General features: G+C 44.4%; 1 protein-coding gene across 15 annotated transcripts in view; it reads left to right on the top strand.

Moving 5' to 3' along the window:
• CADPS2 (calcium dependent secretion activator 2) overlaps window positions 1–17372 on the top strand; it is a 485983-nt gene that overhangs the window by 141781 nt on the left and 326830 nt on the right. For all 15 annotated transcript variants that reach the window (XR_012334053.1, XM_073809879.1, XM_073809876.1 and 12 more), the window contains one exon: window positions 2379–2711. Coding sequence is in view for 14 of the 15 variants with exons in the window: in XM_073809879.1 (XP_073665980.1) it covers window positions 2379–2711 (333 nt within the window). In the remaining variant the exon portion in view is untranslated. The remainder of the gene's footprint in view (window positions 1–2378; window positions 2712–17372) is intronic.

Genomic DNA, 17372 nt, shown 5'->3' with positions numbered 1-17372 from the left:
GAAATGTCTCCTAACTTAGAGTATTAGATATCAAGCAATTAAAAGGTTTTCTGAAGCCAATTGTAAGGCATTTATGTTGTGCTTTAAAAACATCTTGCCGTTCCAGCTTTATACAAATACCAAATTTTTAAAAGCTGTTTCAATTTCAAATATTTTCTCTTAGATATAGTGTCCCATGCAGCATTTCAGTATTTCTGTATCACGGTGCAATCTGGAGACAGAAACCACACGATAATCGATCAGGGAAAATTTGTTATGAACAATGAGGGGTTGGCTACGATGGGCGACTAAAGAATATAGGAGTAGCAGATACAGGGAGCAGAGCGCCCAAGGAAGGAGCAAATCTGGAAAAGCCTGGGATCCAGACCTCACCGGAGAAGATGTGGTGTATCCTACCAGATGGCAGACAAGTTCACTGCAGTGCCGCACCGGCAGGATTCACGGGAGCCTGCCTTCTGCAGTGCTGCACTGCAGAACTGCCCGGGAATCTGCCAGTGTGGGCGCGCCCTGCGAAGCCGTCCTTGGGGTCTGCAGAGAAGCTGCCCCAGGGGTGGGTGCCACGTGCCTCCTGGTATAAGAAGAGAACCGGGAACCAGGGCCCTTCCTCCTCCAGTGTCCCTCCAGCACCCTCTAAAACTGTACCAGTGGCAAGGCCACAGGAAGACAGCCCTGGAAAGCAGTGGACTGACAACTGGCGCAGTCTGCCCCCTCTGACTCCTGAGCCTGCGTACGTTCCCATTTAACAAGATACAGCTGTAACAGAAATGAGAAAAATTATGTCCGTATAACATTTATCTTGAAGCCTAGTGCCCAACGAGAGTAGTGCAATTAGATGAGGATGAGAAAGAAGATGGAGAGACCCCTGTGTGTTTAGAGGTAGTTAAATGGCATTTTTAGATAAAATATTAAATATCTAAATTTTATTTTCCTTCATCTAAATAAATTAAAGACACTATTCTTATACTTGGGGCTTAAGAATTAGTTTTGGCTTAGAAACATAACAAATAAGAGTCTTTTTGACTGTAATCAAGCCACAGCTAGTAAAAAGAGAGGAAGCGCTGGGTCTATGTGTCATGCATGTTTGCCTAGTGTAAAATTCACCACTCCTAATTCAGTACGTTAGTTAACCAAAATATTCAAGAGTCAGGAATCCCCTCTGGCCATTGAGCAAAGATAGGAAGCAATATTTTGTATGCATGGTCTGAAAAGAGGAGAAATTAAGTGGGGAGAAGGTTTGGGACCTGGTAGCTGAGATGCCAGTCGCTGGGACAAATGAGGCTGCTTTGCACAGACCACACATGCTGTTTGCCCACATGCAGATGGACATGGTAGTAGCATTAGAGCAATTAGTGGGGTCATAATTTGGGAGTACCTCAGTATCATGAGTCAGTTCTTAGGGAAAAGACTGACACGAATTTTTGTTCCATAAGCCTTAACAACGGATATAACTCATGGGGGCTGCATTAAATAGTCCTACGGGTTCTTTGGAAGGAGTTTTTGTTATTATAGGAAGAAAACAGGAATCAAATCAGTCTCATATGACCCCTAGAGGCTTCTTAGGAATATTGATGACAGAATAGATGTTTCATGAATCTTGGCCGATACTTGTTGATACTTGGGTCTGTGACTTAGAAGAAAGGAGAGATTCGAGGCCAAGTCTGATGTCCCTTGCACAGTATGACCTTATTACTTATTACCCACCTCTTCCTACCCATTTCAAAACTGTCTCTCTCCCTGGTTGTCATTGTTTGTGCTTTGTTTCTTACTTGATATTAGCGGACAGCTAAAAGTTTTAGAGTTTGCTTTTTCATCATCGATTTTTTCCCAGCTACAAGAAGTGTGTGAGAAGTTGGGGAGGTAGTGAAGTCAGGGGTGGGGACAGGTGTACCCCCCAGCTCTGGAGTAGTTTTGATTAACAGTTATACTCGGAGGGTATTGACTTGGATACTAGACTTACCACGCTACTGGCCTTCAGATTTTCAGACAATAAGGGACCTTCCCCTTGCTGAAGAACTAACCAGAGCTCCCAAGGACACATAGGGAAGTTGGGTTCATATCTCCAATTACCTTTTCAGTCGACTCTTAAGGGTTTCAGTTGTAGAGATCCCCATGACCTTCAGGTGGGGAACGTGTAGGTCAAGGTTGGGTCATACAAGTTCCTCAAGACTCATTATTTTCTCTCCTAAACATTTCAACATTTTAAGAGAGATGATTCGGAGCCTCCATTTCGTCATTAGTTAGTGCGTATTATGAAACATTTGAACCGTTGTGAATGTTTGGTGTCATGACTCTTGGATTGCTAAAAGCAGTTGGTGTTAGTGTCCACGCCTAATTGTAAGTGGGTTTTTGTTTTCTTTTGCTTTTTGTTTTGTTTTCAGGTTTTTCTGAAGAGTGATCGAGTGGCCAGAATGGTTCAGAGTGGAGGATGTTCTGCTAATGACTTCCGAGAGGTGTTTAAGAAAAACATAGAAAAACGTGTGCGGAGTTTGCCAGAAATTGATGGCTTGAGCAAAGAGACAGTGCTGAGCTCCTGGATAGCCAAATATGATGCCATTTACAGGGGTGAAGAGGACTTGTGTAAACAGCAAAACAGGATGGCCCTGAGCGCTGTTTCTGAACTTATTCTGAGCAAGGAACAACTCTATGAAATGTTTCAGCAGATTTTGGGAATTAAAAAACTAGAACACCAACTTCTTTATAATGCATGTCAGGTAAGTGATCATGATATTTCCTATTCCCCTGACTCACAGAATGAACACCAAGTCTTTACAAGCCTATGAAGATGTACTTTACTTTCTCTAATCACTTTGTTTGAAAAGGTGAGTGAAATTGAATTTTAATATGTCAAATAATGACATTTGGAAGAAGCTTTGAAAGAATTATTCGATAGGAGAAGAATATCTGTGCATTTTATTCAGTAAGTAATTTGTTCCATGTGCCCTATTTTAGGACATCAGATTTATACCTATTGGGTATATGTGTATGGGGCATGCCCTGAGTAGTAAAGTGAAAATCGTCTCTTATCTGAAGAAGCTTGGCAATTTATAATAAACAGGTATTCCTCACTGCAGAATAATTTTTCATAAAGGTATGATACTCATCTTCAGAGTTTTATGGAAGTGACTGAAATTTCAAAAATTTTTTCTTTAACCCAGCCAGATAGAAATGAATTGAAGAAGATTGCTAAACTACATAATTTAGAGGTGACAGAGTAAATAATATATTTTCTCTTCAGTTGTTATTTTAATCATACATATGAAAAACTAAATATAATATCATGTTTGTTCCATGTCTTTCATCTTTAGATCCTATGATTTGTCTAAATGTATTCCTCCCTTAGTTGTATTTTGTTTGCTTATTTTAGAGCTATAAATTATTTAACTGTACCCTAATATACAATTTAAATTGCCAAAATTCTGGCATTTTAAAATTCCTGTGTTCATTAAGAGTCACACTTCTATCATGTACATATGTTTACATTTATTTTAAATCTTTTTGCAAATCTACTTCTCAATTTCTGTATTCTATGTGTATCATTTACTTTGCATTACTAATTTGTGAATCATTTCCAATGAATAAATTAGCAGAGTTAATTAATGGAAAAGCAGTGTGGAACCTTAACCCTGTGAACAATTCATGCTTTCACTATAATTGATTTTACTGCATTATTAAACCAGGTGGTGGTTTTGATAATATTGGAGGATGACTGTACAGCCAAAATCTTCCATTGTAAAAGAAACACAACTGGGACTTTCTGTTTTTAATGGAGCAGTAGCTCACTTGTATAGTTAAATATTGATGAACAAAATTTATTAGTAAAATTCAGATTCAGACATTGAGTAAATGTTTACCAAGTATTCAAGCCAAAAACTTTGCTAGGTGTTGGGGAAACCAACCTTAACTAAATAAAATATTTGTTCTCTATGTGCTGAAGTCTTAATAGAGCAGGTAGACCTCTAAAATAAGTTATTACAAATGCAGTAGAATTTATCCTGAATGTTACAGGGTCATAACATAAATTCCTGTGGACCTACGAGTTTATGTTTATTTACTCAAAATGTACTAAAATTAATCTTTTGTTTACTTTTAAAGATCACTTCTACAGCAAGGGTTTTGACCTCCTGGTTTCCGTCCTCTGTGATTTGGAACGTATTGGGTTGGCCAAAAGGTTCATTCGATGTTTTCTGTCAGATGGCTCTAGTAGTGCTTAGTTGTCTTTAACTTCATTCAAAACAGTTTTGTTAGATTGTATTATGACAGCTGTCATAGCAGCACGCATTTTAAAAAAAGTATCAAAATTGGTGAATTTTTGTGTAGCCATTTTAATATTGAAGATGGAAGAAAAAACACATTTTCGGCATATTATGCTTTATTATTTCAAGAAAGGTAAAAAAGCAACTAAAATACAAAAAAAGATTTGTGCAGCGTATGGAGAAGGTGCTGTGACTGATAGAACGTGTCTTTCGTGCTGGAAATTTCTCGCTGGACGTTGCTCCACGGTCGGGTAGATCAGTTGAAGTTGATAGCGATCAAATCAAGACATTAATTGAGAACAGTCAATGTTATACCACGCGGGAGATAGCCGACATTCCCAAAATATCCAAATCAAGCACTGAAAATCATTTACACCTGCTTGGTTATGTTAATCGCTTTGATGTTTGGGTTCCACATAAGCGAAAGAAACCTTCTTGACCATATTCCCACATGTGAGTCTCTACTTAAACGTAACAAAAACATTTTGTTTTTAAAACAAACTGTGATGGGTGATGAAAAGTGGATACTGTACAACAATGTGGAACGGAAGAGATCGTGGGGCATGCGAAGTGAACCACCACCAACCACACCAAAGGCCGGTCTTCATCCAAAGAAGGTGATGTTGTGTATATGGTGGGATTGGAAGGGAGTTCTCTATTATGAGCTCCTTCCAGAAAACCAAACGATTAATTCCCAACAAGTACTGCTCCCAGTTAGACCAACTGAAAGCGGCACTCGACGAAAAGCATCCAGAATTAGTCAACAGAAAATGCATCATCTTCCATCAGGATAATGCAAGACCGCATGTTTCTTTGATGACCAGGCAAAAACTGTTACAGCTTGGCTGGGAAGTTCTGGGGTTTTTTTTGGGTTTTTTTTTAGATTTTTTTTTTTTGGATCTGAACCATTTTTAAAGTCTTTATTGAATTTGTTACAATATTACTTCTGTTTTATGTTTTGTTTTTTTGGCTTCAAGGCATGTGAGATCTTAGCTCCCCGACCAGGAATTGAACCCACACCCTCTGCACTGGAAGGCGGAGTCTTTAACCACTGGACCACCAGGGAAGTCCCGTGGCTGGGATGTTCTGATTCATCCGCCGTATTCACCACACATTGCACCTTTGGATTTCCATTTATTTCGGTCTTTACAGAATTCTCTTAATGGCAAAAATTTCGATTCCCTGGAAGACTGTAAAAGGCATCTGGTACAGTTCTTTGCTCAAAAAGATAAAAGGTTTTGGGAAGATAGAATTATGAAGTTGCCTGAAAAATGGCAGAAGGTAGTGGAACAAAAACAGTGAATATGTTGTTCAATAAAGTTCTTGGTGAAAATGAAAAACATATCTTTTATTTTTACTTAAAAACCGAAAGGACCTTTTGGCCAACCCAGTACTTCTGGTTCGAATCTCTGTCTGTAATAATGGATTTGTTTTTGCCTTCAGTTCTATCAGTATTTGCCTCATGGATCTTGATGCTTTCTTAGGTTCATACACATTTAGCATTGTCATGTCTTTTTGTGGAATTAATATATAAATTTGTGGACTTTATATAAAGTCCCTCTCTGTCCCTGATCATCTTTTTTTCTTTTTGGAAGTCTACTTTGTCTCAAACTAATATGGCTACTTCAGCTTTCTTTTGATTATGGTTACCAGGGTGTATCTTTCTCCATCTGTTTCTTTTTAACCTGTCTGATTCTTTGTTTAAAGTGGGTTTCTTGTAGACAGCTGCATATTACCTCTGGTTTTTGTTTTTGTTTTTAATCCAGTCTGACAATTTCTGTCTTTTAATGGGTGTGTTTAGACCATTTGTATATAGAGTGATGTAGTTGGATCACATTCTGCAGTCTTTTTAAGTGTTGACTCTTCTTTGCATTTGTTCTTTGTCTCCCCTCCTTTTTCTGCCTTCTTTAATTTTAATTGAACATTTATATGATTCCATTTTATATTCTCTTTTGATGCACTACTTATCTTTTTTAAAAAGTGTGTTTAGTAGTTGCCCTAGGGCTTACAATATGTATTTTAAAATAATCTAATCTAAGTCTACCTTCAAATAACACTATAAGGCTTCCAGTGTCATACAGCTCTCCCATAATAGAGAATTCTCAATTCCTCCCTCCCGTCCCTTGTGAAATTTCTGTCATTCATTTCACTTATAATATGCTCTGTTCACCAAACATATTGTTACTACTCTTGCTTTAAACAGATAATTTTTAGATCAATTAATAAGAAAAGTAAAAGATATATATATGTGTGTGTGTATATATAATTTCACCTTCATTTATTCCTTCTCTGACACTTTTCTTTCTTCATGTGGATCCAAGTTTCTGACCTACATCATTTTCCTTATCTGAAAAACTTCTTTGAACATTTTTTGAAAGGCAGGACTACTGATAATGAACTCCCCCAGTTATTGTATATCTGATAAAGTCTCTGTTCTTTATCTTTAAGGGATAATTTCATTAGATGTAGAGTTAGCTTTTTTTCTCTTTTAACATATTCTAAAGATTTCACTCCATTTTCTTGCTTGTGTGGCTTCTGATGAGCAGTCCGATCAAGCTCTTTTCCTCGATTCTCTGTAAGGTGTTTTGTTTGTTTTCTTGTCCTCTGGCTTCCTTTAATAATTTCTCCTTGGCTTAGTTTTCTGCAGTTCAAATATGATACGCCTGGGTATGAGTTTTTTGATATTTCTCCCGCTCGGTATTTTCTGAGCCTCCTGAATTTTAGGGGTTGGTGTGTGTCATTACGTTTGGAAAATTCTCAGCCATTATTAATTCAAACGTTCCTTATATCCTATTCTCACCTTCTCCTGCCAGTATTTTAGTTATATTTGTTATGTCTACTTATGTTACTTGTCACAGTTCTGGGATGTTCCTTTTATTTTTTTGTTTGCTTTTTAGTTCTCTTTCTCTGTGCATTTCAGAGAGGGAAGTTTCGGCTGACCTTCAAGTGTCCTGATTCTTTGCTCAGAATCAGCAAGTCTGCTGATACGCCCGTCCCGTCTGTTAGTGTTTTTGATTTCTAGCATTTCCTTTGATTCTTTCTTAGCGTTTCCACCTCCCTGCTTATATTATCCATCTGTTCTTGCCTGTTTTCAACTTTTTCCATTACAGCCCTTCATATATTATTAACGGTTACTTAAATTCCTTGTTAGTTAACTACGTCCGTGTGACATCTTAATCTGTTTTGGATGCATGATTTGTCTCCACCGACTGTGTTCCTTTTTCTTCTTTTGCCTTTTGGCATGCTTTGTATAACTTTTTGTTGAGAGCCAGACATGTTGTATCAGGTAAGAGAAACTGCGGTATATTCGCCTTTAGTGTGAGGATTTATGTTAATCTGACCGGGAGGTTGGCTGTGTTTCATGTTTGTTGTAGCCACAGGCGCAAGAAGCTTCACATTCTTCTAGTGTCCTTGTCTTTTTCTCCTGTCTTGACTTGGGGCTTCCCGAAGTATTCCTCTTCAGAGAGTCTGTATCTGCGGCTCTTTAACCGTGATCAGCTGTTTTTCTGGAGCGACGCTGGTGTTGTGGTAGGGTGCTGGGGAGAAGGGAGTGTTCATCCTACCATTTGGTAAAGTCAGTCTTTCCATGGGCCTGTGTCTCAGGGCTGTAACTTGCACAAGTGTTTCTTGTTTTTTTTTTTTTTTTTTTGCAGTACGCGGGCCTCTCACTGTTGTGGCCTCTCCCATTGCGGAGCACAGGCTCCGGGCGCGCAGGCTCAACGGCCACGGCTCAACGGCCGTGGGCTCCGGGCCGCAGGAGCCGCACGGCTCCGGGCCGCAGGCTCAACGGCCACGGGCCCAGCCACTCTGCGGCATGTGGGATCTTCCTGGACCGGGGCACGAACCCGCGTCCCCTGCATCGGCAGGCGGACTCTGAACCACTGCGCCACCAGGGAAGCCTTGCATAAGCGTTTCTAACCTTTGTCCCCGAGTATTGTTTTCCTCCTCACCCACACCCCTTATTTCCTTCCCTGGCTAAAGCATCCCCCATTTGTTTCCTTGAAGTCTTGTCTCCTGTTCATGTTGGGTTTTTTGTTATTATTTTTCAAATAGACAAGACAGAAAGGCCGCAAAGGACTGCAGAGGGCAGCCTTCTCCTCCTCCAGCTAGAATAAGTTTTCAGCGTTTTCTTCTAACAAAGTCCTTTCCCCTTTGTTAGGGAAAAGAATCTGGGCGGTATAACAGTGGCTTTTCTCCCCCTCTTCCGGCCACGTTCCCAAGGGGAACCTTCTTGGATCCTTACCATGAGAACTTGGTGGGGTCACTGGAAGAAAGCCCAGGAAAGTGTGGAAGCCCCTTTATGATTACAACCCCAGGAGTTTCTCACTCTCTGCACTCAGCTTCCAGTAGGTTGTCCGAATTACTAGTCAGATAAGTGGTTCTGTATTTCTGGCACCCATTGACTTCTGCTTTAAATGTAGTATCTCTGTTTTTCCTGTGTCTCCAGATATTGAGTTAGTGGTTTGCCCTGAAAGCTCAGTTCCCTGATAAGTGCGGAAAAGTCATTGATTTTCAGCTTGTCCAGCTGTTTACTGTAAAGACAGGAGGCATGACTTCCCCTAAGCTCTTTACATGTCTGAGCTGAAACTAGAGTTCTCTTCAGCTCTGAGATTTGAAAGAAAAGCTTAAAGATTTTTTGATTAACTTAAAGAAATTACAGAAATACTCATAAGTAAGGGAAGAGCTTTCCTTTGGAATAAGAATCATTTTACAGAAATTAAGGAAATGGATTGTTGAGAAAAACAGCTGAGGTTCTTCTTTTACCCTCAAGGACTTGTCTATCTTGTTTGTTCCTTTGTTGTCTTTCAACAGAGTTTTAAAAAGAAAAGGCTATAGAAATCACAGAAGATAGCCTGCCCTTTATAGGGAAGGAATGGTGTGAGGAGAGGAATTAGTAGAGCAGGGCTCGGGGAAACGGCTTGGTCTAAAGCTAGCCAAGCTGCGGGCACCTGGCTCCAGGTACATGTTGGTGGAATTTACTCCACTTTCCCTGTGTCTCAGGAAAGGCTTTGAGGCTCTTGCTAACTGTAAAATTCTTGCTTCTGTATTTATTTACCCTGTCTGGTCCCTTGTTCTTGCCAACAGTGTTCTCCTAGGAAATCTCAAAGATGTTTTGTTGCTTCAGGGTCCGAAGCTCAGGATAGGAAGCTGCTCTGCTGAGATGTGCAGGTTGGCAACGGCCAGACAGCTCTTGGGGACTCGGAAAGGAAAGGACGTGAATGAGGAGGGAGCAGTGGCAGGGCTGCCACCTGAAGCTGGCAGGAGCCTCACGTAGTTTTGTAGCCCTTGTCCCAGAGCTGTAGGTTTAGCATCCATAATGGAAAAACAGGAAGCTGTCTTCTGAGGAAGCATGGGTGTTGATATTGCTTCCGGTCAGAGCCAAGAACTTAATTTCAAAATTAAGGCATTGAAGAGTTTCCTCTAGGAAACTCTTAAAAGCACTAATTTAGAAGATAGCATGTGTAACAATTAAGTTATGAAACCAGGGATAATTGAAAGAAAAGTTATTTACATGTTATCAGAAAAACATAAGAACAACCCACATATGTCATGGATTAGTTCTTGTGCTACTGAAACTGCCTGTCAGATTTTGGATTCTTTGCTTTGAGAATATCGTGTTTGCATTGGTGCACATTCATAGAACAGAACACTAAGAAAAAAGATGAAGAAAAGAGCGCAAACTGTACATTCTACAATGAGTAACATAACAACACCAGAATCTGAAATTGTTAGCCATCATTTACTTGAATCAGGATATTAACGGGGTGAAAGAAGCCTAGTCTGTCAGTAAAGACTTTAATTTCAGAATAACTTGAAGGAAATGCAGTGAATTTCAAATAAATACAGTCATACTTTTAGAGAAATGAAGTTAGTTGATATTAAAGCTATGTGTTTTATAGTCTTCAGAATAATTTTGATTTCACATATTTTTGAATTAAAATATTGTTACTTAAGTGGTACCGGTAATGAATCAGCTTTCCTTGAACAGAAATGAAATGTCTTTTAAAGATTATTTTAAAATACAACAAAGCGTGGTACACTGTGTTTAAATCAGTTCGTTAACCCATTCTCTGTAATCATGTAGAGAATACAGATGGTAACATAGAAAGGAGATCTAGTTATTTGCTAGCTTTAATTTTTTTCAAAGGAAGCACTCTTGTAAATGCCACAGTGGCGTGGTAAGTCCCTGGCTCTACCTTCTCGAGGTTGAGGAGAATTCAGTATTGGGGAGAATTGTGTAATCTTCAGGTGTGTCATGAAGAGGGTTACCAGGATGAGAAGATGCTAAATATTCTGTGGGGGGCGGGGAGCATGTGCCGGTGTGGAGACGTGAAGCAGCCCCTGGCGTCTGGGGGGAGCTGCTAGCATAAGGAGGGCTGGGTTGGGGCTGTGGTTTGAGGTGACATTAGCACGTGTGGGTGTGGCTCTTGTAGATTGCAGAGACACACAATCCTAAGTGACCGGAGTCTGAGTAGTGGAATACATAGTACCATATACACTGTCATTCTCCTCCTTTTACCTTTTAAGAGGATTAATTAACTGAATTTTACAGCCATCTAGATCCTGATCTTTTCTGCCGAAAGCAACCTTCATTAATCTTTCATAAACTCCTTCCATTAACTGAAGAAAGTTTCACCCATGTTTACCCAAGAGTCAAAGCAAAGTGACCTGGAACCTTCCTCTCTAAATACCGCTCCCACCTGCCCTCACCAAATTCCTTATATTCTGAAGACTGTAAGAACTGTGTTAAGTAATATTACAGAACTGGTTGTGTGTTTGTAAGGAATAAGCAGGAATATTTATGAATGGTTAAAAAGTATAGTGTTCCGGTTTATGATTCCCTTCCCCTAGAAATCTCAAGCTTTGGAGATTAAGCACTTGAGGTCTAGGAATTTTAAAAAAAATCAACGGAGGCAATTGCTGTGCTTCCTGCCCCTCTCACTGTGAAAGTCTTCCCCCGGAAGTGCAGGAACCATGAGGCATTCTGTTCTGAAGACCCCCTTTCACGGTGTGTAAAGGGAAAATAGGGAGAGACGTGTGAATCACTCACAGGAAATTGGTATCTGCCTTTCACTGCCGTCATCTTTTTTCTCAACTAGTATCATGTGATTGATAATACATTTTAACATAATTTGTCTACTTTAGCAGAAATATAAAAGCACATTCTACAGAGACAATTACATTTGATAACAAAAATCACTTGCAAATCAGGAAAATAAAGCTGAGGAAATGATTGTTAGCAAGATATATCTTTCCTGTGTGTATAATTTTAAATCTCAAAATGTCTGAGGACGGAGGACCCTTGTCCTAGACGCATCCGGAAGTGGCTCCCTGGGGCGCCCGCTTCGCACCATTTAGCTGGGGGGGGGGGGGGTCGGCAGCTAGGGGTTGCCGGGCTCGCCTTCCTAGAGCGGCGAGGACGGGGTGGAGGCTGGAGGTGGGGTGGGAAGGGGAGGGGGAGCGGCGCGGGCGGAAGCGGCCAGGAAGGTCACTTCCGGCCTGGGCGCCCGTCCCCCTGACCCCAGGGTCTGAGTCGCCGCTGCCGCCGCTGCCACCATCCGCGAGGGAGGAGAGAGGAGGAGGAGTGCGGCGCGGCGGCCCCGGGACGGAGGAGGGACCCAGACATGGAGCTGCGGGAAGAGGCGTGGTCTCCGGGGCCGTTGGATTCTGAGGACCAGCAGATGGCCAGCCATGAGAACCCAGATTCTCCAGCAATAACAAACGCTCATCTCACCTGACGAAGCGTTGCCCAGTGTGTGAAGGTGTCCCCAGCTGTCTCCAAAATGCATGTTTGCCTTGAAGTAAGGTGGTTTTAATTTTACACTCCGTCCACTAACTCATTCTCTTGAGGAAACCTCTACAAAGCACAAGTGGGTTCTCATATCCCCTTTGTCCGGCCTGCTGTCCCCGACCCAACCCCCCACTGGAGTCTGTTGCAAGTCTGCTCCGGCCCCTCCCTGCGTGGTACCCCCAACCGCGTGACACCCCTTCGCTCAGCTTGTAAGCCGTGTGGCCCGGATGCCTCCAAGCTGCCGTGCGTCCCCTGGTTCTGGGCCTGCCCTGTTGGGTCCTACCTCTGTGGCAGCCTCCTGTGATGGGACAGGGCCGGACCCCTGCCCTGAGACCCGCCCCCCACCCCCGGCTGATGCCTGGACGCAGGAGCAGGAGGCTTGGGCTGGCGGTAGCCCCTGTAGGCTGTTTCCCTGTTGGGTCGGGACGAGGGGTCCGTGAGCAGGGCTGTGAGCGCTTCCTGTGTGCCCCGAGCTTGAGGCCAGCCACCTCGGGTAGGCCCTCTCATGGAATCCTCACACCCTTCGAGCTCGGGGTGCTGATCAGAGGGTGCTGGGCAGAGAGAGGCCAGGCCACCGCCCAGGGTGAGGCAGCCGGGAGCCAGTGGAAGGGGCCTGGGGGCCTGGACTGTCCGTAGGCTGCAGCCAGAGTCTGTTGCGCTGCCTCACTGGCGCACTGACCCCTGCAGGTGCGAGAGCTGTCCAGGCTCGGCCTGGGGCCTTAGCTACAGGGTGTTCAGAAGGAGAAGCCATCCAAAAATGAATAATAAAGAGACATCCCAATTCTGAGGTGGGAAAGAGTCTTCAGCTGGTGTGTTGGAAATCACCCACCAGGGACAGGGTCCCGGCCTCCCGCTCTCACGCCCGCCTCTCACGTCTCAGTGCCCTCCAGAATGACCCCGCAGAGTTCACCGCAAATGCCACGTCTGAGCCGGATGACAGCAGACCCACGTAAAAACACAGTAACTGCCTGTGGGCAAAACCCATGTTCCCGGGTCACACTGGCAGCACACCTTAGGTGCAAAGCCCCAAAATACAGCTGGATGGGGACAAGCCAGCAGCCGGGGCAGTGTGGTGTTAGCAGGGGCAGGAGGGGAGGACGCCCCAGGTAGCCCTCGGGGGTTCACCGGAGGACTTGGGGCTGGTCACGCTGCGGCCAGCAACTGAAGCTGGAGGGGTTCTGTCCAGACCAGGAGCAGGGAGCGTGGGGCTGCTGGGGCCCATGGCTTCCTTTACCCAGGTAAAGTGCCCTGCCCTGGCAGGACCCACGCAGAGCAGAGCCCGTCAGGAGGGGGTTCAGGATCGAGTGGGACCCCTGTCATTGGCCACAAGGGAGAAGGGAAGGTCCAGATAAAATCAGGGGTGGCCGCAGAGCAGGCAGCCCTGCACTCGGAAGAGGGAGCCCTGAGGAGCCAGAAACGCTGTCCAGAGTGTAGCCTCCCAGAAGTTCAGGGAGACTGACCACAGAAATGAGTGAAACTGGAAAATGGTGAGTTCAGTCCTCTTGCTTCCACCCCCCAGGAAGCTATTAGAATAAAAAAGAAGAGGGGCAAATAGTATCTCCACAGACAGAGAGGGTGGTCAGAGATACACCTGCAGACAGGTCAGGATTGTTCAGAGTGGCCAGGAGATGACGGCCCCTGGAAGTGCAAGATCAGAACAGCTCAGCCCAGGGGGCAGAACTCAGCAGAGAATTAGAAACAGAGTCAAATTAATTTCAAAGTGAAGTAGGAGGAATTCGAGACTGAATAAAAATAACACATTGTTCCTTAAGAAAAATCGAAGGTGAAAAAGAGGGCCATTTTAAAATCAAAAAGAAATGAGTAAAGATTAAGGCAGAGTAAAAAAAAAAACAGGTACTGAAGTTAGGTAAAGAAAGCCCTTTGAAGAAGAAATCCGAAGGAATATAATGGTAAAAACTACGAGTCCAGAAAACATTCCTGAAATGTCAAAGTTAGGTACTGAAGGAGCAAATCACAGATCTGGGAATATCAACTCGGATGAACAAGACATATTCTATTCAAGTCACTGGGCTTTAAAGGAAGAAGCAAATCCTTTGGGGCATCTAGGCAAAAAGAGCAAATGACTTACAAGGCAAAGTAGATGGGATTGCTGTCAGACTTCGCCAGCAATGCTTTATGCCAGGAGAAAATGGAGTCATATTTATGATTCTCAGGGGAAGAAAAGGTAGAGCTAAGGATCGTATTCAGGAAGACTGCCTTCCACGTTGGAAGGGCGCAGATGACCTCAGCCAGCAGGAGCTGAGGAAACAGGGTTGTCTTGGGGCCTTCCCGAGGAGTCTGCAGGCAAGTGAGCCTTGTGCAGCCGCCGCGGCCAGAGAGATGGGCGCTGAGCCGGGGCAGGCTCAACGAGGGCTCAGGCGGCGGAGGTCTGGCTGTGAAATCAGTGAGGGGAACAGGAATAGTTCACCTGATTTCTCAGGAATGGTACTTGGCAGTGGTGGGGGTGATTCTAACCATTCACGTTAGAATGCTTATCGTGAAGCTGTGTGATGTGGGTTCAGCAAATAAGCAATTATGGGCTAGTCAAGTCCTCTCCTCCCCTAGTGAGGAACAGAGATGCAGACGTCCTAGAAAAGACCGCATAAAAGCCTTTTGGCCTGAATTTGTATGGGAAGTATCAGAAGTCACAGGAATTTTATCTTAAAAAAAAAAAAAAGTGAAGATCATTTCCACATTTTGGTTTTGAAATTGTTTCCCACGAAAAGAAACCAGAGTCCCTTGGAGAAACGGCCAGTTGCAGGTTTGGGGTGGGAAGTATGGATGAACCTGTAGCCCCTTGTTAGGCTGGATGGCAGAGAATCTGTCAAAGACCACCTGGGTCCCGTCCAGAGGACTCGGAGCTCACTTGAGGCTCCCACGCGCTGAAGATGGCAGGCAGTGCAGCCTACCGGATATATTTAAATCCGTGATCTCCTAATGCTGTTAAGAAAGGAAAGACTATGTGGTTACCCTGGAGGGTGGTAGGGAACCAGTTCGTAACCTGGAAAACTGGGCAGGTAAGGGGAAATGAGATTCATCCTGCCATAACCACATGAAATTTACCACTGGATACCAACCAACAGATGATGTAGAGTCTCTAAAAGCTATTCCAGCTCCTAAACGCAGGAGAAACCACAGGGCAGCCCCATTTTGCACCCCTCGACGAATCAGCAGACCTAAGCGTTGAGCGTCGGTGGCCCTTGATATCACAAAAAGAGAAACACGAGATATCGGGTGCCTTCAGTGAAAGAACAGGATTGCACCTTCAGAATGACTTCAGGGGCCGGCGGGGCTCGGTGAGCCAGCTGCTAACCGGCAGCAGATGCAGGGCACCAGGAGCATGCAGTCAGCAAGGGTCCAACTGGCCTTAGGGCTCCGCTTCTTAAAAGGAAGATTGTAAGGAAAAGCAAGAGATGGAGGAAGTCGTGTCTTACAGGAGACTTAAAGACATACTGAATTAGGGCTTCCCTGGTGGCGCAGTGGTTGAGAGTCCGCCTGCCGATGCAGGGGATGTGGGTTCATGCCCCGGTCCGGAAGGATCCCACATGCCACGGAGCGGCTGGGCCCGTGAGCCATGGCCGCTGAGCCTGCGCGTCCGGAGCCTGTGCTCCGCGCAACGGGAGAGGCCGCGGCGGTGAGAGGCCCGCATACCGCAAAAAAAAAAAAAAAAAAAAAAAGACATACTGAAAAAGTAACGGACCGAACTGTCTGGGATGTTGCAGTTGGGTGACAACCGTACAGAAATGCAAGGGAACGATTACTGCACAGGGGAAAAAGGTTAACATCCGGTAAAGCCGCAGGTCCTGCCCTTCCCCAGAAGGTCTGCTTGGGAGGATCCACCCTGGGGCGGGAAGCTGCGTGGGCGACAGGACCCCGGCTGGGCCCAGAGCGCAGGAGCCGGAGCTGAGCCCTCCTTCAGCGAGAGAAGGACAGTGACAGTTGCTGTGGGATGACGGGACCTGGAGCCTGGGACACCCCTCCACTTCCCTTCGGGAATGGCGATCACTCGTCATTTCTGTGCTTTTTATTGAGTGAGCCCTTTGTGCTGGTCGCTGTCCTCTCCGCTTTCCGGGAATTCTTGCATCCTTTTAAAGATGACGTTTGTGCGGCAGTGAAGTTGCCCCCATGAGGAAGGCGGCCCAGAGGGAAGCCGCTGACTTCCAGCCTGACCTGGAGGGGTGCAGACTCAGACTCTGGTGTGCGTGAGAGCCGCCCGCTGCTTGGAGAGCGCCGGTCCCTGCACCCACTCGCAGGGGGGGCCAGGAATCCGAAGGTTGAGAGAGAACCCCGCCTCCCGAAATGATTAGACCCTTTTCCATTTAACAGCTTAACACCTGCTTAAAAAGTAGTGCGTGGGGGAAACAGAACGCAGCAGCGGAGAGAAGAGTCACGTAGCCCAAGGCTACAGAGGAAGCCTGCACCCGCTGCACGCACCTCACTGCCCAGCCGGCTCCTCGGGCCTTCTCTCCCTGTTTCTGGACCTGGACGGGTGGTCGGCCCCTCGCCAACCGCCCCCCCCCCCACCCGCATCCAGGGCCCCGGATTGAGTTACAGGTGTTTCACAAGTTCAGATGGGCTGTGTTCAGTTCCTGTCATCATGATTGTAAATACTCTTCATCGCTGAGTCAGGCGGCATATTGTTAAACTTTCTTGACAACTTTGAAAACAAGACGTTTATTTCAATCAAAAAAAAAAAAATGAGGAAAATATTCGAGTGAATGTCATTAAATAGCAATTGTTATGTTTTAGGAAACAGCAAGGAGCAACTGAAGACCTTAAGACTGATTGGATCGTATAATACCTGACTTTTGAAATTCTGGAGTTAATAATTAGCTATAATATTTATGTAAATATTCACTTTTTTAAAAAATAAATGTATCATGATATATAATTGATGAATCTGATTTCAGTTAAATGTGAATCTGATTAGTAATATTGAATCAGTTTCCTCTCTAAAAATTGTTTTTATTTTTTAAATATCTTTACTGGAGTATAATTGCTGTACAATGCTGTGTTAGTTTCTGCTGTATGACAAAGTGAATCAGCTATACATATACATATATCCCCATATCTCCTCCCTCTTGCGTCTCCCTCCCACCCTCCCTATCCCAGCCCTTTAGGTGGACACAAAGCATCGAGCTGATCTCCCTGTGCTATGCGGCTGCTTCCCACTAGCTATCTGTTTCACATTTGGTAGTATATATGAGTCCATGCCACTCTCTCACTTCATCCCAGCTTACCCTTCCCCCTCCCCGTGTCCTCAAGTCCATTCTCTACATCTGCATCTTTATTCCTGTCCTGCCCCTAGGTTCTCCAGAACAAATTTT

The sequence above is a fragment of the Tursiops truncatus genome, chromosome 9, assembly GCF_011762595.2.
Source record: "Tursiops truncatus isolate mTurTru1 chromosome 9, mTurTru1.mat.Y, whole genome shotgun sequence".
Lineage (NCBI taxonomy): Eukaryota > Metazoa > Chordata > Mammalia > Artiodactyla > Delphinidae > Tursiops > Tursiops truncatus.
Note: the sequence above shows the minus strand (reverse complement) of the source record. Positions and strands in the feature narration are given on the sequence as shown.